We start from the raw sequence: 20,704 nt of genomic DNA, 5'->3' as shown, positions 1-20,704 counted from the left end.
GTTTCTATTCAGTCTGGGTCTCATAGAAGAGCTGTCAAATCCTTCCTACCGGTGACATCATCGTTTGACAAAAAATAATTAAATAATATTTTTGAAAAAAAAAAAAAGATTTTTATTATCACGAGAACAATGGCTTCCACTTTAACATTGCAACTTTTTCAGGAATAGAAAGCCTGCAGTTTCTATTAGCTTGCATTTCCCATTGATGATGTCACCGGTAGGAAGAATTTGACCCACCCACAGCTCTCCTATGAGACCCAAACTGAGTAGAAAAAAATTGTGATATTTTATCATGAACATTAGTGAGGACCTATTATATGAAGATAGGTTGAAAAGTGGTGGAGTGCCCCTTTAAATGATAGACTATAAAAGGAGTAGGACAGTGGATAGGAGGGTAAGTAGACCCTAAGCCCCATGCTTCCACCCCCCCCCCCCTTTCTGCTTTTGTAGGCTAATTGATGTTATCCCTTTTCTGCTTTTGAAATTGATGTTATCCTTTAGTAATAAGTAGCCTACTATGTTCTATCCGTCTGTCTTCAATGTTATCTGACTCATATAACATTGAAGTATTGATGTATCTCATATAATATGAGATACATAAAGTGGTTCCTGTGTAAGGCTTTGTAGGAACTCCTTTTAGTTGACCTTGTGGCCTACCAGTGATTTGTGCTGTCATGAAACTGTACCTTTTTCTATTGCAAATGAAAACTGCTAATAAACGCCTCAAGCTCAAAACCCAGCACACTGATCTCATTAATCTTCAAATGAAATGTACCGGTCCATCACACCCGGATTTTACCCACACCCGCCTGTCGAAGCTAGGAATATGGGAATGTGATGTCGTGTTTTCATGGATGTTTAGTGCTGCGGAGTGGCTTGCCCTGGCATACGCGTCTGTGGATTGATTGATTTGATTGATTGAAGACTGTTACTGACTGACTGTGACTGAAGTGAAGACTGATTGATCAGCTTAAGTGGTTTCCATTCAGTAGCGAAGTGTGATGTCACTTCCGTGAAATGGCGTGAAATGTCGCCCTCTACGGGGTTCATGCTGGTATTGTTTTGTATTCAAATCGCCATTGGGGAATTTGCGATCACCGCATATAAGAACTGTGTTAAAAATATAAACACACCATGCTCTCGGATTGACCCAAATGGATATGAAGCATCGACTAAGGTGGAAATGTACAGATTTACCCAAAGAGTAACACAATAAACGCTAGAAACGAGTTACACAGGCTATATCAGATATGAATGAATATCATAAACTATGCAGAAACGCGCACATGGTGTGTTTATTTTTTAAACACAGTCCTTATATGCGGCGATCGCAGATTCCCCAATGGCGATTTGAATACAAAACAATACCAGCATGAACCCCCTAGAGGGCGACATTACGCACAAATGACGACATGGCTTCGTTTCTCTATTGTGGTCCTGTATTAACGTGGTGGTGGTGGTTACTACTGTACTTCAATGGTCTCCTGCAACCAAAATAAGTAAACACGCGTTTCCTTGAGCCTGCACAGTGCACACAGCCAGGGTACAGGCTGTTCTCCCGCCAGCACGATTTTCCAATTTACATACTGGCACAGCTTTTGAATTGTTTTATCCACGAGTTTCCTACGCCCCATAGTGCATTGCGCAAACGTCTGCACCGAGGTTCCGCCGCCGATTTACAAGCTCACAACGGGTTGCATCTGCGACGTGAGCTTGTATGTCTGCTGTTAAACCCGGAAGTTTGGTCCTGATAGTCTCCAGTAAACTCCCGCGGAAACTTGTGGTTGTGGATATATGTGTTGGCTATAGTCTAAAAATGCATAAAATAAATGCACTTTATTTACAACAAACTTTCTTTCTCCAACAGTAAAGTAATGGCGTTTTATTATTTCCTCATTAAGAAAATATAAGACTGTATTGTAGACACGCCTCATAGCGCAGCCCAAAAATCCTAGGCAAAAATCACGTTACATCTACATTGGTGATCTATCAAATGTTGTGACTTCAGAGAGGAGCCGGGGGGATTATTACATTACTGCGGCTGCTATTAATAACAATACAAATACTACTAATAATAATGTAAGTTTTGACATCATAATAAAGAAACGTATAGCGGCGAATTTGGAGAAACTTCAAAACAGGTTATTCAATATGGAGTCACATAATTCAACAGGTCACCGATTTCAGTGTAACACCGGAAACGGACGTGCCTTTTTTTCTATGACGTCACATCGTCCTGACTTGCAAAATGGAAACAAAGTCCCGTGGATTTACAGAGCGTTTATTTACAACGATCGAACCTGTCTGGACACAGCAACCATCTGCTTTATGAAAGTAGGTCCAGATTACACGGTTCTCCATCTGATGTTGTCTTTTTCGTATTTTCTTATTTACACAGGTCAGAATAATCTGACTAGTATTAGTAGCCAGCTCTTGTTGTTTAGCCAAGCCAGGGAGTGGACTTCTGACCATGAAGATATTGATTCTCGCTTGACAACAAGTTTTCTTTATAAATGTGATCTGTGAACTGTAGGCTGGACAGTGGACAGGTGCTTTTAGTTTGTGATCTTTAGTTTGTTTCCACAGTGGAGGCTGGCAGGTGAATCGGCCTGTATCAGCTTAACTTTGGCAAGTAAACAATATGCGTTTTGGTGTTTAAAAGGCAGTGTGGTTTAAAACAAAGTACAAGCTAAACACTCGTCCTTTGATTTATCCATATTTGTACCACCGTATCAAGCGTATGATGTAATACTCCTGGCTGTCCTGTAAGTTATACTTACAGGACTATTACATCATACACTTGGTATGATGGTACAAATAGTGTGTAGGACAATCAAATGTAGGCTACAACAGACAGTACAACTTGTGCTGCCAAGCTAAACTGATTCCTTTCTATAGAAGTCTGTAAAAGTCAAATGCTGCGTGACAGTGAGAGTGGTTATGTCATTGTCATTGGACATTTGCTTTACAGACTGCCAAACACCACCGTCTAGCGTCTACTCTAGTTCTAACTGAACTAAAATACATTCTGCTTATACTGGACCTCTTGGAACAAAATGAGAGAAAAAGAAGTGTCTGCTTAGATATCCATTCTTTTTCATACAGCTCTTAAAGCTATTTTAACTCTGCCCTGCCCAGCCAACAGATAGGCCTATACAGAAGTGGCTGAGTCAATAGTATTATTATTATCATTATTATTTGCGGTGTTTATTTTTAAGAAAAGTTCTACATTGAGTCAGTCACGGCATAACATAAAAACAGAGTTTTAGTCGCAGTTCATCATTGCATTATTTAATCTGATTTGCAGATGTCTCCTGTCCAGCGCAGTGAGCGCACCCGGCTTCGATAGGATGAACAAGAGTCACAAAGAAGATGTAAATATCTGCCACTCTCTGCCTTCTAGTGTATCGTCTGTAAATGCATGCTCAACACAGAGAAGTTAACCTAAATGAAGTCATACAGCAAATCCTACATTGATAGGTTTAAAAGCAAATAACATTGACCTTAAAAGAAGGCATGTAACATGCTTCCACAGTAATTTAGCTCTCTTAAGACACTGACTAGATCCTAGCATTCCTTACAATTACTTGTTATTGGTAACAAGTAATCATAACAGGTGTATTGTAAATTAATTACCTTATGGGAATTCCTTCAGCAGTAACACAGAGATATTATACCCACAGAGATGTATAGAATACTAGTAAACACAAACACACACTGGTGTAGTTTATAGTTTGGTTCGTATAATTCAGTAGGAAATAAGCTCTTTATATTTCTCCTACAGGAGTTTGTTGCCGTGCGGGTCCAAGACCCTCGGGTTCAGAATGAAGGTTCTTGGAATTCACATGTGGATTACAAGATATTTTTTCATGTAAGTAATAATTTTTGATTTCCTCTACATTATTATTACAAAGATGTATAGCTTGCTTCAAAGAATGAGTACACAGTACACAGCATGTTGTGGAATTGTGTTCGTTTGTTTAAAATCAAAGCCGTTGGGTGGCTTGAGAGTTTTTGAATTTAAGTGGTCATTCATTTCTCATAAAATGTTTTTTTCTTGAAGGGGCATAAAATCCTAGTCTCATTTTGTAGTTTGTTCTGGTAGATTAAAAACAAAGCAGGCTTATAAACAACGCAGCTGGTGCTAATGCAATTAATAATCGGTGTGTTAGATACACACTTACACAGTAGGTGTGCCTAGATTCATGGGTGTGACAACAATGTGCAAGCGTGGACAGTAACTGTAAGTATTGTAAATTACATTGACACACCTAAATCTAACACACCCATTTTATTGTGGGCTCGCCTGGAAGGCGAGCACACGTATGTTATCTTCATTATTTATTTATTTCTATATTTATATACTAGTCAGTATCTCCTCAAAACTTTGGCGCGCTTCATCTCTTAAACGCTTACACCTTTCAACACCATTCAAATTTTTATGTGTTCAGCTTACTGAGGACACGTGTGCTTGTACTTTTGGTTTTGAAATGTTTTGTAGTTTAATTATAAAAAAATAAAAATGTTTAACTTTAAGCACCCAATGCATTTCCAATGGGTTTAGTGAGTGGGGAGAGAGTGAGACAGAGGAAAGGGACCCATGTTTATATTAAGTCGCTGTGGCTGCAATATTCACACTTCAGATATGCTATTTATATCAATGCGTTCACACAGGTCTGCTGTCTGATTTGATCCAAATGTCTAAGCTGTGTGATGTATAAAACTATAGTTATAGTTAAAACTATAAATAAATGTCCCTCTCCACTCTACTGATTGACACAGCTGTGATTAAAGGCTTGGCTGTCATTGGCTGTTCTGTGGTGATGTAGCCTTACATAAGTCGGACCTGCAGTGACAATGCGAAAGTCTCGGCAGAGACGTCTTAATGTAAGGCTAGTGGTGCTGCAAAGTAACCAAGTACATTTACTCAAGTATATACAAACAAGTACTTGTACCTACAGTACAATTTTTAGGTACTTTTACTCTAATTTCCATTTTTGTTACTTATACTCTACTATAAATACAGCATTTGACAGCTTCAGTTACTTTTTATTTAGCAGATTTTATTATTAATAATAATAATAATTATTAACACGCACGCACGCACGCACGCACACACGCACACACACACGCATACACACACACTGACACACAAACAACTGTTACTGTGTTACTGTGGAGACGTTTGCTTGTATTTGTCTTTGACACATGTTTTGTAGTGTTTTAGAAATTTAACTTAAAAAGAATAAGGTTCCCGGGCGATGGGCTTTACAGTATATATCCTAGAACCCGCAGGGGCACTCTGTGTGGTTGTTGTTGGTTGTCAGGGAGATATCACAACCAATGCATTTCCAAATCAGACGATCAACCGAAGTGGACCCACCTGGCAAAACCACACCCCAAACACTTTAAAAGCCATGAATTTCAGCCTGTCTGCATTTGAATCCTAGTATATCCCATATGCATTTGGATCAGCATGTCCCGTACTGTATACCAACTTTTACTTTACACTTTTGTTACTTATACTCCACTGCAATTGCATTTGGCAGCTTTAGTTACTTGTTACTTTGCAGATTTTATTATTAATACAAAACATACGGTAGATGAATCACGTAGAAGCTGATCTACAATGTGACATTGCGACATGTTGTGATCTTGTAGATCTGCTGTTTTTAAAAAGCTTGTCAATATTAGGACCATCTGCGTACTATTACTTTGATGTGGTTTGCTGGTTTGCAAAGTGTAGTTCAGGGACCCCTAGGACACACACACACACACACACACACACACACACACACACACACACACACACACACACACACACACACACACACACACACACACACACACACACACACACACACACACACACACACACACACACACACACACACAGGTTCCCCATCTTTCTTCCCAGGCTTTAAACAGCCATAACTTCAGTTCCCAACATGCTACTGGTCTCGAACTTTTGTTGTTGGTTACCCGTCCACATTATATTTTAATTTTATTTTGATTTAATTGTCCATACCTTTAAAGGACCAGGTCACCTCTGGGACAACCAGATCTTATTTTATTGTTGTGTGGGACACGATCAACACAATCCTGTAATTTCTTGTGTTCAATCTGTGTTTTTAGATATTTTATTATTTCAGCATGCTACAACTGGTCATATGATGCTTTGTAGCATGATATTGCATCATCTCATGCATCATATGATGCAAAATGCATCATATGACCAGTTGTAGCATACTGAAATACTAAAATATCTAAAAACACAGATTGAACACAAAAAATAACTCAACATTGTGTTTATCGTGTCCCCACACAACAATAAAATAAGATCTGGTTGTCCCAAAGGTGACCTGGTCCTTTAAGTTCATGTAATAACACTGCTTGTCTACATTGTATTTGCATTACCATTTTACGTCAGTAAAATGAAAGAGAGCATTGCCTGAGAACTTGACACTTTTACTATTATTGTTTTGGGTTGGAATCGAGCCCACACTGTTTCGAAGGAACAGTATTTCTAGTTACATTTATTATCCGCTGCTTACGTCACAGTACTATAAGCCCAGTCTTATGCAGCCTGCCATGTTTTTATCCTGCTGTAGTTTCTAACCTAGATAAAATGCCAAAGCAGTCTAGGGGTTCATCCACCTTTTAAGGCTGCGCTATTCTACATTGACTAGTCTAATTTACATTCATAGGACTCGTAAAAGACCAACAATTAAAAAGCTTCCGATACCAAATGCTTGTGAATATATTTCAGTAACCCACCTTTGGGTCCGTCTGACCCTGTGTTTGTGGATCCCTCTATGGCAGAGTTTGACACATTGTCTTCTGTAGTTGGGATTGCTGTGTCAGCAGCAGTACGTACAGGCGTTTTGGTGTGAGTCATGAAATTAGCGAAGCACATGATCACCTTTAATCATTTTTTGTTGTCATGTCGTTTCCATGGGACTTGCATGATGCAGGTTATGTGCTGCTCAGTCCAAAAAAGACCCGGTCAATAAACAAAGAGTAAAGATAGCTGATGATAGATGAGTGTCAACTCTGAGATATTCCTGGAGATTTCAATTTTTGAGACTTTAGATCATCTCAGTTATCACTGTTCAATTTGTACTTCGTTGTATGACCGTGTAGTTTGGGGGAAATACATTATTTTCAGCAAGCGACAGTACAATTTAACATGTACTAGTTGTACTTAAACGTTCATGACCATAGATCAGACAAGACACAACATGACTCTTTGCTGTTCTGTTGGCCTTCTAAACCAGTCTAAACCAGTGGCTCTTGTCAGTCTTGTGGCCTCTTGCTATCTCAGCGTAACCCTGTTTTGACCTTTTGGAGAGCAAAGGCCATTTAGTACACAAATCATGTTAATTTTCCCATTCTCATGTTTGTCTCACAGCTGATTATTTTTATTCCTTGCCAAATATGATGTTGTGTATTGCTTTGATTTACAACCTTCCTTCACTTTATCCTTTCTCATGCATTGTACGCAGTTTCATTTATCAAATCTAAAGCATCACAAACCAATCAAAATTCTATGAAGATCCATCTCAGAGCACTACAGTTTCTGGCTTAGTCATGAAATAAAATATGTATTGATTTTGGTCTAAATAAAGGTATCTAGTGCAGTGCATGTATTATTCTTCATCTACTGTATATCTCTATACCTATTGTGACTTCCTGACTTTTCCCTCCCACTGTAACTGGGATGGATTCAGGTTCATATTTTGATTGTAATCCAGACAAATATGTTACAGAAACCCGTTTATCTGTCCCTGAATGGAATTTGTTTGTCTACCCTACAATGTGACTCCCTTCAACGTGACTCAGAATTGATTATAGCTTCCCAAAAGGTTGCTTGTTGCACAACAATGTCTGTATGATGTCACGGTTTATTGTAGCAACTCTGCTCTGAGGATGACAATTGTACGAATGTTTGGGTCATGCAAGTTGAGCATGTGATACTTTCCAATGACCAAGCTGGTCATAGAATGACAAATGTTTTAAAATACTGGAACAATTTCAAATTCTTGCTCTATATTCATAGGACATAATATTCAGCAGCAGTAACACACATTTTGCACTTTCCTTTTCTACCAGACCAACAGTAAAGCCTTCACGGCCAAGACGTCTTGCGTGCGTCGGCGCTACAGCGAGTTTGTCTGGCTCAAGAGGAAGCTGCAGAAGAATGCTGGCTTGGTGTAAGTTTGTAATTCTGCACACTAAGAAGCGGTCGTTGACCCATGCTAAAGCATTTGTTCTTTAACCCTACAAGTGCTACAGAGATAGAACAGGGAAATGAATGTAAACTCATGCACACATCTGCATTAATGCCATCGACACACATTTCTGTACTTATGTTCATGGCAATTAACATGATGCATCCAACATGTACTACTGTCAGTGGCGTGTTCTAGACTTTTTTTGAAGGCATACTATAATCTATGATCCGCGGCTATTCGTGTGGCCAGCGCATACGCCAGTGCATAATGCCTATCAGATACGCTACTTTAAAAGGTTCACGAGGGCATATATATATATATTTTAATCTTCACAGCATACTGCGTATACCCGCGTGACAGGTAGAACACAGCACTGACTACTGTATTATGTCATCTAGACCAGTCCCAGATCTGCCTGGCAAGTCGCTGTTCTCCTTCAGCAACGAGGACTTCCTGGAGAAGAGAAGGAAAGGTCTTCAAAGTTTTCTGGACAAGTCAGTTCCTCCTCTACAACCATTATCACAGTCCACATCTTTTTATCTGGTGTCAACATCGGTGTTGGGAGGCGTTACTGTAACTTAACTACTTGTTGCGGTAACTAGTAACCTAAACTCTTTCCAATTCGGTAACACTGTTACAGTTAGTGACATTTGAATGTTTGTGTTACTCGTTAGTTACTTTATGTGAAAATAGACAACTTCAGACATGAGTTGCATCTATCCACAACTTTACAACATCACATCGTGCATTGCGCAGAAGGCATGCAGCATTTCCGGCGCCGCAGCCGAGAGTGATCTACAAGCTCTCAGCGGTTGCATCTGCGACGCGACATGAGCTTGTATGTCTGCTGTTAACCGGAAGTGTCTCGCAGATAATGCTCCAGTAAATTCTTGCGGAAACAGGTGGATACTTCTAGTTACTAATTTAAAGTAACTTGCCCAACACTGGCTGTGACACATACTGTAAAGGGCCATTCACACTGAGCACTATAACTATAACCTTACTTTTTTTTTATCGTTCTAAGCCAAGTGGGTCCGGTGGCAGTGTTCACACCAATTATTTAAACAATAAAAAACAATGGTGAAAGATATACAGTAGTTTGTGTGTGTGTGTGTGTGTGTGTGTGTGTGTGTGTGTGTGTGTGTGTGTGTGTGTGTGTGTGTGTGTGTGTGTGTGTGTGTGTGTGTGTGTGTGTGTGTGTGTGTGTGTGTGTGTGTGTGTGTGTGTGTGTGTGTGTGCTTATTTCTGTGTCTCCTGAGTATTTTAATTACAAAGAACCTGTCTTGTGTGTATTCACATCACCACAGAGTGCTGCACATGACAGTATGTCTGTCAGACAGCCAGCTCCACCTCTTCCTGCAGACCCAGCTGCCTGTGGGCCACATCCTGGACTGCGTGCAGGGCCACACCCCGTACACTGTGACGGACGCCATCCTCACCTACGCCTCCTCCAACCGGGGCTACGCTCAGGCTCAGGAGGACGACGACTCTGTCAAGGAGCCCAGTTTGACAGTTTCTTATGAGTCCATGGAGAGGTACGTCGAAGGAATGAAGAGACATGGAGCCTTCTATTTACGTACTATTTATGTCGATTTTAGGGTGACTTTGAGGAGCAGATTTAAGCTCCCAGTTGGCATTGTTGGAATTTATGAAGTCCTCATCTGGAAGATCATATTCCAGAGTTATTTATTTTGTTAACCAGTAGGCTTGGGGCTCAGTTCGTTTAAATTATTTCAATAAATGGTGTTAAAAATCGTATCTTAAGTCTGAACCATTTGCACTTTGAATTGAGTGGACCTCCAACTACATATGGCTGTGCTTTTACAGTGATTTTAGTAGTTGTGATTTGAATTGGAACATTACATTGAAACTAGCAGCTCCTTACCAGTATATGATGGCAGTAATTCATGTTCAGTCGTCTTTTTTTCCTTCCACAGCCCAGCTCCTCATCTACCTAAAGAGACATCCAACCCTGAGTTACTGGCTTGCAGTGATCCTGACCCTGTTCATAGTGATGCCCTGTTGGAGATCCATAATGCAGACACAGTGGAGTTACAGTTCTGCCCCGCTGAGCTGTCCTCCCTGACAGTCTTCCAGAAGGACAACCACTTAGAGGCTGTTGTGGACAGACACAGCCCAGTATCCATGAGCTTTTTTGTGGGGGACAACCAGGAAAGCCCAGCCCCTGAGAGACTCATCCCAGTAGAACAGCGGGGCTGTCAAATACAGACTCCAGTAGAGGTGCACTCGCCCATGGGGACTGGCTTTGAGGTCACCTGTGAGGAGGAGTTGGAGAGCATGATTGAGGAGGACTGTACAATAACAGGTAGTCCTAGGATGCCAGACTCAGGCAAATTGGCAGTTCCCAACAAGAGTGTCCCTCATTTTGACTCCCAGGAAGAAGTCAGTCAAATAAATAATCTTGAAGAAGCTGCTGTAGATAATGACAGTCAAGAGTCAGACATTCTAGAACACAATGTTAGCTCTGCAGAACAGGGTTTAGAACATGTTAGCTTTGAGGACGTTCTAGAAGATGGCTGCCATAACAAAAATGTCTGTGCTGAGGAGACTGTTCAAGATCCATATGTCGGCTCTATTGAACAGATTCCAGAAGCTCATATCATCCCTGCTGAACAGGTTGTAGAAAACCTCACTGCTGAGGAGAAACTTGTAGAACACATCATCTCTGAGGATGTTGTGCTAGAACATTCTAGCTGCTCTGAGGACCAGGTGCCAGAGGTCCATTGTCAAGAGGACGCCTCTAGTAGAGACGGACAACCAGATCCAGGTGAAAAAGAGAGTTGCAAACTGGACTGTCCAGATGAGACACTACTACTGAAGCCTGAAGCCAGCCCCGAGCAAGACCAAAATGCTCAGCAGGAAGTTGATGCATTTGATTTTAGCGAGCAGGAAGACAACGACATGGACAACCGCTCCTCTTCATCGTCCGATATTGGCGAGGTCAGTGAGGATGATGACGGTGACATTCACAATGAGGAAGAGACCACTTCGCAGAAGGCAAACAGCTTCAAGGAGGCTACTCCTGAAGAGAAAAGCCACTGCTCAGAGGCAGAGGTCTCCAACAAGGGCATTTTAGATTTCCAAATGAATGGAGACACTGGGCAGGGAGAGCACATTTCAGAGGTGATTGATACCTGGGAGGAGGATTCTGAAATCGCATACACAACCAACGTTGGTAGCTTGCCTAAAGCTCTGGAACCAGAGTCCTCTGGGTCTGTGGATAGCAAGGATTTGACCACAAGCAGTGACTTGGCTGTGATGGAGTGTGGCGGTTTGGCTGATTCAGCCAACAGTGAACTCACAGAGCAGGTTACATTGTCCTCGCTGGGTGTAGAAGCCTCAAAGGAGAACCACGATGGGGAAGCGGAATGTCAAGCTACACTGTCAAGCGTGGAAGAATAGAGCTCTCAGGGCTGCTGCACTCTCACTGAGCTTCAACAAAGCATGGGGGGGGGGTCCTTTTGCCCAGAGATACATTGGCTCATGTTTCCAGCTGCATATGCACAGCAGCACATTTGAGTTTTATTCCTAAAGTATATTCTTTTTTGTGGCTTGAAGTTCATCAGTCTGTAGTTTAAATATATAGAGGAACCAGTCTAACACTAGTGTTTTTACCAATTCGGAGTCAAGTTGCCATTTCAAAATGGTGTGTCATGTCACATTTCTTTTAACAAAAGTCTTCATACATAAGCACATATACATATTATCCAGCAGCACAACTCTAGACAGTTAAACAGCAGAGGGCGCTCAAGTTCACAAACATGTATGTCTCCTAGGAAGGATGTATATAGCCACTAAAAACTTCTAACCATACATGGCATATGATAATGTAAGCCATTGCAACACATCTCTATTTATATGCAAATATAAATCCACTTTACCCAAACTATGGCAGTTGGCTAAGCATATTATTAATTTATAGTGAACAGGGAAAACAATTCTATTATTCAAATAATCAAAAAGCAGATCTACAAGCTTTTAGATTGGTTATTTTTTACTATATCTTAATTGTTTTCATTGTTTTCATCCAACTTTTCACCTATGACATGCCCAAAATATGAATTGATTATTAATCAATTGTTATTAAATTATCGTTTATCGTTTATTTTTTATATTCAATAGTTTAGTTGAACTGTTACACCCCTAAATACATGAAATTATTTTATAAGAAAGAACTACCAATTTCTTTCCTATCTAGGGTGTGCTTGCGTACAATAGCATGCTTTGTCATGTGTACAGTCAGTGTGTTATCAATTGGGTTGGGTGAGGACAGAATATCTTTCCAGTTTACATTATTCGTCTGATAGGGTTGTACCCATGATCAGGAAAAAAGAAACAAAGCATGTTTTTAGAGGAGAGGCAGTCAACATTTTTCATTTAAACCTCAAGCTCTCACTGTTCAGCTAGCCAGACAATGATCTCCGAGATGAACGTCTTCGTGCTCATGCCTAAATTGTCTGTTCAGATCTCATCGTGGGTGTTTGACTCAGATATTGTGACATGCTAATTCTGCTGGTGTTTTACCATTAGTTGAATGCACTGCTTTTAAAAGGGACACATTTTTATAGTGCCGTTTCATACGGAACTGAGCCTTTAGACATTTCCTTTTTTTTGTTTTGTTTGAATGCACAGCCTCGCAATTTTATTCAGATTTGTTGTATTCAATTGTCTACTGAAAGTTTAATTACAGTATGCCTGACCAGTTAGTAGTCTACACTGTCGAACACAACTGTAGAACCCCAACGCACTGATTCTGGGGTCTTCTTCTTTTATGCAGTTTAATGGATCACCTTTTGTTAAACGTGGGAGTTGTTTTAAAAAGGAATTCTTTATAAAAGAAAATATATATATACATTTTAAAATGTAAACTCTGATAGGAGAAAGGAGCGATATTATTTTCTAATGAGGATCTACAAGGGCAACGAGACAAACCCTGGAGACAACATCATGCAGACTACACATCTGTTGAAACGGGTTTTAATTTAATTTCAAATAAATTGCTTTTCACAGCAGTCTTTTGCATGTGTTTTGTCTATTTCAGTGCTTTTGAATTGCAGACACTTTGGCACTTCCCAATTCCCAACACACCTTTCTTGGAGCATGCTTGCTACCTAGTGGTTAGGAATGATTTGAAAAACACAGAATTTCCTTTGATAAACTCTGTCAACAGTAGTGAATGTTATTGCACTCATCGGGAATGTGCTCACGTTACATGAGACAATACATGTAATTTGAAACGTTTTTCATATGGAAGGTTTATTTGATCTGTGCCACAGATGAAACTACAGATGTATTAACTGAACATAGGAAATAATTTGCTGTACACTTTACACCTTTGCAGTACAGCAACATTATTTTACATATTATGACACTTTTAATCCAATTTACATATTAATGTGTGCATTATTGTTAGATGATATGAACAAATAACTTAAAACTAATTTACACATATGACAGTGACACTCGCTGAAAATAAATTATTGAAAAATAATTTTGTGAGTAACATAGTTGTACAACGTGTTTCATAAAATACACCCTTTTATTGAGTCTTTTTTTCTCAGCTTACAAAAGATCTGACAAGTCTGTCTCTTATCGGCCTTAAAGTCCAGGGCAGATGTGTCTCTGGCAACTGTGGAAGAAAACAGGAGCACGCTCTCAGGGAAACTTGCATAAATAATTCAGTATTCATTCAAGGCTGTGCCTATCTAACTGTATTAGGGAATCATTTTCTTAAATAGGACAACTGACGCTGTAATCATGCTTTTGTTACACATATTCATTCTCTAGCGTTGCCAATTCCACCTTTTGGATGGCTTTTTGCAGTACTTCTTCCAGCCACCAGATGCCATAAATGGCAGGTCAACGGCTGAATATACCTCAATGGCAATCTGGATGAGCACCAGGGGGACCGTTTCTGTGTATTAGGGCCACAGTAATGGTCCATAATGGTGATGATAAGAGAGTGCCTGGGTACCTGTTGGAGCTCAGAGGATGTAGGCGGGGTGAAGGAAGTCCTTGGGGACGATCCCCACGGTGCCGTTGATCTCACCGACCCACCAGCCATGTATGTTATACTCCTGAAAAAAACAAAGGAAGAACAGTAACTCCTAAGTTGAGTTTACACAACCAATGAATGGCTGAAGGAGGCCCTGGCATCCGTGTTGATTAGTTATACTTGCTTAAAGATAAAATAAATACAAGAAATTAAAAGCTCTGCCAAGGCAATATATATATTTTAAACTATATAGGTAGAAAACAAAATTTCAAATGAAAATAGGAAGAAAACAATCAAGGTCACCAGACCACGATGGAAATCGGCAACAGAATTAAAATACTCATGATAAATAATCAGATAAATAACTGTTATCGAGTGACGAAGTAATGTAATGCAAATAAAATAGCTCTGATACAGAGCTATTTTATAATTTCAAATCTACAAATTCAGCATACAACAATATTTATTATTTTGTTATCATTGTTGCTTGTATAACTGTAAAGCTTAATAAATGGAATTATATATAGAATTGCAATCAGGATATGAGAGATCTGGGTAGTATTGTGGAAATTAAAAACGGTCCTGGTATAAACCTATTCAATTTAATAGAAATGATGCTAGTATGACCGCGTCACCAGCTATGTGCTGTAGTCCAGTGGTTCTCAACCTTTTCAGGCCACGACTCCCAAAAGAATCATATTTCAACTGGGGACCCCCCCATCCTGACAAGCACTAAGAGTTGAGGCATTACATTTTGTATAACACGGTTCTATTGTGAAAATAGCAGATCTATTAGATCTATCTAGATGGGCTATTTTCACAATTTCTGCCTCTAATATTTGACAATTTGGCAATTTAATTTTAATTTGTCATTTTAGAGGCATTAAAAGGTCCTTAAATTGTGACTTTAGAAATGTGCAGATACCCTCTATACACTTAAAACTGTATGTTGGTTTGTTTACTGTTGAGAGAAAAAACTATGTTGCACATTAAGTTAATCATCTGGGGACCCCCCCCCCAAATAATTTGGGGACCCCCCCTGGGTCCCGACCCACAGGTTGAGAACCACTGCTGTAGTCTGACGGAGGATCTCTCTACCCTGAGGTCAGAATCCCATGCAGGCTGCCCTCAATGTGAAAATGAGGTCCCTATGAAAGGTAAAATGCATGATTAAATCATGGTCAAACACACATTATTACCTTCATAATGGTAATGTGTGAGATAAAACTACTGCCTACAGTTTAATCTCCAGCAACTGGAAAGACAAAATCACGCTGCCTATGAGCTTCCACAAGAGCAGCTTGGCTAGGAGTTACAGTGGGGCCAGTCTCGAAAAACCATAGGCTACCATCGCATTCATATGCAGATATCTGTTTAAAGAGATTACAGTGGGGCAAAGGTGAAGGTACGGTTATTTAGTATTTAATATTGTACTGAACATGAGGTCCAGAGTCAAAAGGAAGGGATCGTCTGCTGAAGCAAATGCCATCTGAACGACAACAAAGATTAGTTTACTCTTCTACTAAATGGAAGTTATTTTTCCTCAACTGGTTACAGTATTTTCAAGTGTGTGAACCAGGACGGATGTTCAAATATATCCTTTTTGGTCCATGTGTAAATAAGAAAACGTTATAGGCCTACGTGTGGCAGTTTAAAACCCTACATTTAAACTGAATATAGTTCAAGTGTAGATCTGTTTTTAGTTTTTTTTAGTTTAATAGGATCACAAATCTGTCATTTATATGATATATCTGAAGTTTATAAATCTTTTTATAAGAGAATATGACTTGACAGCCGAACTTTATATATTGTATATAAAACGGTCAATAAATAAAAAACTGTTTTTCCCCCACGGTTTGCAAAAAATTAAATAAAACACGTCACACATTCCTTGACTTTTCCATGCAACTGTTCTGTGACAATGTAAATCCCATTATGAAAGACTGGCGCTACACATATTCAATTGTTTCCGCCGTGCCCGGGTTCATTCAAGCGCCTCGTGCATTTATGTGATTGACTTGCGTCAGCCACCACATGATAATTTGATCACAACAGTTGGTCTCTAACTACCAGATCAATATTTGGCCTGCGACCAGGGGGGTGAGTTCCAGCTGAGCAGACGAGCAGAGGCACCTGCCCACAGTCATTTTCCCACCCTGATGGAGGGGAAGAGGCCCACCACTCGTCTCCAGACTCTCTACTCAGCTGTACGGCAGATTGAGAATGGGCGCGTGGACGCTTCATCTCGGCTCTGAGAAGAGGAGACGAAGCCAGCGGCTGCTCAACTGCGCACGCGTTTGCATGCGCGTGCACTGCACACACATAGTGTACAAACATACAAGTGCACACTAGCACGTGGACGGGGATGCGCACATGTACACGCATAACACAAAGCCCTCTTAAAAGCACTGGTACAATAGTTTATTTGAACTGAAAATGTGATTTGGAAATTACATTCTGTAATGAGCGCAGATGACACGTTGAAAGTAGTAGTAATCTTTTATTGAAGAGCGCCAGCTGGGACTAGATGTTCTGATTAAGAACAGGGCTAACTTCATGTTTCAAAGACTGCTTGTCTCCCTCTGTCGACTGGCTACAAGGCAAGCAACACACAGACACATAGGAACAATTTGAGGCCTGCCCAGCAAAATCTGGAGTGTTACTTTAGCTCTGAATGTGTACTGTCGACTGGCTACAAGGCAAGCAACACACAGACACATAGGAACAATTTGAGGCCTGCCCAGCAAAATCTGGAGTGTTACTTTAGCTCTGAATGTGTAGAAAGTGAATTGTAGTGGTCCAGTTTCTAATAAGGCCTGTGTCATTTGTTCCTAATTGTTTTACAAACACATTGGCGCACACTGACTCACCACACGTACAGCGTTTATACAGGCTGTCAGTGACTCACTTCAGCTTTCACAATGAAAACCTTTTATCTCCATTATGTTTCTTCATAAATGAATGCCCTACTACATGGTCATACTACGACGTCACACAAAAGCATCAAAAGTAGCAGATCTACAAGCTCGAAATGTTGTGCGAAGCTTCGATCTGCTACTTTTAGCTATCTTTGAATTTGAATCCTGAAAAGTAACAATTCTGCGGTTTCCACCCAACCGAGACGATATGGTGCATAGCTTATGTGTGTGACTCACAGCGTCTTTTGTAACACACACACACACACACACACACACACACACACACACACACACACACACACACACACACACACACACACACACACACACACACACACACACACACACACACACACACACACACACACACACACACACACACACACACACACACACACACACACACACAGTTGTGACGGATGGCATGTCGTCAGTGGATATTCCTGTCACCCAGACCTCTGACACCGCTCTCCTGCCAGAGGAATGAGAGGCAGGCCTGCTGTGTTAATGAGTGCTCCTCTGGACGGCCATGATGGATGGGCCAGTCACAGAGAGATGGTCCGCCACACTCAAGTGTTCTTAGAGCACGTAGAGTTATACGACTTATACCATGATAAGCAGCTCATCCATCCAGGCCCGTGAGACTGCCATGTACATTATCGTACGCTCTGTCCCACGAAAGCTTGACTGACAAATTCAGACTCTCGCTATATATACTGTATATAATCTCTCTATCCTTTACATTTTTAAAATTCAAATTTCCCCTTAGTGATCAGCTCAGAATCATCTGCATATATAGCCTATATACAGTAGTATACATATATAAAGTATATGTTCTGACTGACAGTGTGGCTCAGTTCTTGTCCTAGTCTAGTCTTGTCCTATGTTTTTCTTGTCTCTTTCTTTTCCCTTTCTGTGGACTGCGGCCAGTGTAATAACTGGATGGGGGCACACTAGAAATATATATATACCGGTATGTACCCACACACACTCTGTATATTTATACACTCATGATGGAGTTGGAATGTAACTTTAACGGTGGGAAAGCACTGAAAGCACTAGTCTGTATTGGCACTGAGCACCCTGTGGTCCCGCAGAGGAACGAGTCCTATAATGGAAAAAAGTCTGTCTCCCGTCCTCAGTGGAGAGGACGTGTAAAGCAGAGGAAGAAGTGAGAAACAGACGGACGGGTGGGGGGGTCGGATGGGTGTTGGGGGGCTTAGGCATCAGAGAGAGAGAGTGAAACAGTTTTTCTCTCCCTTGGGGGCGTCGCAGCACTATTCCACCAACCACGCACTGACAGAGAGTTTTATTTATCTCCGTGGCCCATCTGTGCAGTCGGTCTCAAATTCTCCCCGAGAAAGGTCTTTGGGATTATCAGCACCGCCATTTTAATACAACTGCTACATCACGGGAGTGGGGCGCCAATGGCGGTGGAAGTCTGTCAGGCGTGCCGGCGAGTCCATCTCCCTCGCACTTGAAGCCGGGTTCACCCAGAGTACACCTGCTGTAATAGGGACATTCAAAGCGCCACCGAGAGTAAATTATTCAAATGACAAAAACTATGCTTCTAAAGTCTACACAGTGTCCTTCTTAGTGTTTGTCTGTTGTTGTCTTTCTTCCTTGTCTCCGGGCTGGTTCTGCTGGGATCTCTTTCATCTTAGGATGTGGGGGACTTCTAAGGTGAAAGACAAGTTGGCACAGTTGGCCACATGAATGATGACAACCACATCCCCATGAACAGGAAGAGGAGGCCACAGACAGAGATCTCACACTGTAAGCAGGCTCTCTGGGGTTCCCAAACCAAGTGTCCCTCAGCGGCTAGACGGGCTCTGGTCAATGTCCGGCCGTAATGTCATTAACGAGTTGGACCAGGATGCATGCAGCGCTCTGTGTCTGCACGCCTAATTTGTGGGAAGCAACACGTATGTGACAGCGGAGAGAGAGCGTCTGGAGTGGCCTGGCCTGAACACCGATCAAATCACTGCTCGCATTCCAACCCCAGCTGAGAGGATGGCGGGCTGGTGTGTGAGTGTGTGTGTGTGTGTGGGGGGGGGGGGGGGGAACAGCGCCACGCGGTGGCGGCTGGAGAGCATCGACTCTGTGACCTCCCGGTGACTCCTCCGTCGAGAGCGGGTGGGGGGTGGGGGGGGGGGGGGGGGGGGGGCGAGCGTGGGCGGGGCCGTCATCGGGAGCACGTTGCCATGGCAACACCTGCAGTGTACCGGCGCGATCGTTTATTTACCACTCAGGGGGCTGGCTAATGGTGGCGCTCTGATGGGACCCATCGCTCATGTTCCACGCCGCAGCACGGATTGACAGCCAACCGTGCCTGGAGAGGCGGGAGAGGGTTGGCCGAGCCCGGACGCTCTGAGACACCAGGACTGAGACTGACACAGGCGGACAGGAGGGACCACTTTTGCGTCGTGCCAGGATAAAGACAGACCCCCTCTCTCAATTTGATATTCTGGGTATCTTTCCCCGATTTATTTGCTTCGTCTTATTCTGAAGAAAAATCCTGACCCTTACAGTAAAATTTGTACACTCTCAGAATTAAATCAACACTCAGCACTTTACTGCGCACACCGACGCAACAATACACCTACAGCACTCTTGTACCCACATGTATTATTACACTTTAAACACACATACACAGTCGTGCGTGTGTGTGCGTGCGTGCAACCCCCAGATACGCATGCACGCATGCATGCATGCATGCTCCCAAATGCATACAAACCAGGGGGAGTGCTAATAAGCCTGACACATGAGGCATCTTTCCTCGGCCACCAGCTGACTGAGGCAGGCCTTGGGCGTGATGAAGAGCAGGAAGTCTCTCATTGCCCTGCCGCTGAACCCACCGCCTGGGTGTTACAATCTCTCCCTCCCTCCCTCCCTCCCGCCCTCCCTTCCTCTCCCCTCCAACCGCCCCCTCATCTCTTCCTATCTCTCCCTTTCAGGCACGTGCACACATAGACATGAAAGGGGGCTCGAGCCCCTGGCCTTTTATCCGTCTGTAAAAAAAGTGCCCTCTCCAGACCATGAATGCAGTTTTTACTAAGGTGAAAGAAATGCAAATGTCCCTCTTTCCATGCCATACCTGAAGGCAGCATTCAAGAGAACTGCCTTGTCCAAACTCTCTTGAACTTGAATGCATTATCTTATGTAGAAACTATGTAGAAATTCTTGCCGTACGCCACATCTCCAGTATTGCCTTTTTTATGCTTAGTTTAGTGTGGTATCAAGACGTGTTGTGAGCTTGGAGGTCGGCTATTTTCAATATTTTCACCAAAAGGCCCTTTTAGACCTTTCAGCCCCTGCCTCTCTAACATTCTCTGCACGTCCCTGCGCCCTTTCTTCTTCCGTCTCTCCTCCAACGCCCTCTCCTCGTTCTTCCTCTCTGTCGCTGTCTCCCTCTCTCTCTCTGACTCTTTCTCTCTTTCTCTTGCATAAAGTCATCAGACACACTGCAGCTCTGCAGTTCCCCCATCCACTACTCGGCCTAACAAAGAAACATGGACACCTCTGCTTGGCTGGAC

At 41.9% G+C, this 20,704-nt stretch overlaps 2 protein-coding genes across 2 annotated transcripts in view; one reads left to right on the top strand and one right to left on the bottom strand.

Moving 5' to 3' along the window:
* The first annotated feature begins 2,225 nt into the window (after positions 1-2,225).
* On the top strand, positions 2,226-13,267 carry snx11 (sorting nexin 11). The gene is made up of 7 exons (XM_080746898.1): positions 2,226-2,334; positions 3,308-3,374; positions 3,785-3,871; positions 8,113-8,213; positions 8,633-8,728; positions 9,542-9,769; positions 10,172-13,267. The coding sequence occupies exons 2-7, from the start codon at positions 3,351-3,353 to the stop codon at positions 11,655-11,657; spliced, it is 2,022 nt and encodes a 673-aa protein (XP_080603024.1). The 5' UTR covers positions 2,226-2,334; positions 3,308-3,350; the 3' UTR covers positions 11,658-13,267.
* Positions 13,268-14,239: 972 nt separating this feature from the next.
* The window catches only part of skap1 (src kinase associated phosphoprotein 1), a gene marked incomplete at its 3' end in the record, with an annotated part of 43,296 nt that continues 36,831 nt past the window's right edge, over positions 14,240-20,704 (bottom strand). Inside the window, exon 12 of the mRNA XM_080747340.1 lies at positions 14,240-14,332. Within this exon, the coding sequence (XP_080603466.1) occupies positions 14,240-14,332 (93 nt within the window). The remainder of the gene's footprint in view (positions 14,333-20,704) is intronic.

The sequence above is a fragment of the Nannobrachium achirus genome (assembly GCF_963921795.1).
Source record: "Nannobrachium achirus genome assembly, chromosome: 18".
In the NCBI taxonomy this organism is placed as follows: domain Eukaryota; kingdom Metazoa; phylum Chordata; class Actinopteri; order Myctophiformes; family Myctophidae; genus Nannobrachium; species Nannobrachium achirus.
Note: the sequence above shows the minus strand (reverse complement) of the source record. Positions and strands in the feature narration are given on the sequence as shown.

Excerpts from the sequence above, each read along its gene's own strand:
- snx11 (XM_080746898.1), top strand. The coding sequence starts at position 3,351 with ATGAACAAGAGTCACAAAGAAGAT. Across the intron at positions 8,214-8,632 it reads CAGAAGAATGCTGGCTTGGT|ACCAGTCCCAGATCTGCCTG; the intron begins GTAAGTTTGTAA and ends TATGTCATCTAG. Across the intron at positions 9,770-10,171 it reads TCTTATGAGTCCATGGAGAG|CCCAGCTCCTCATCTACCTA; the intron begins GTACGTCGAAGG and ends TTCCTTCCACAG.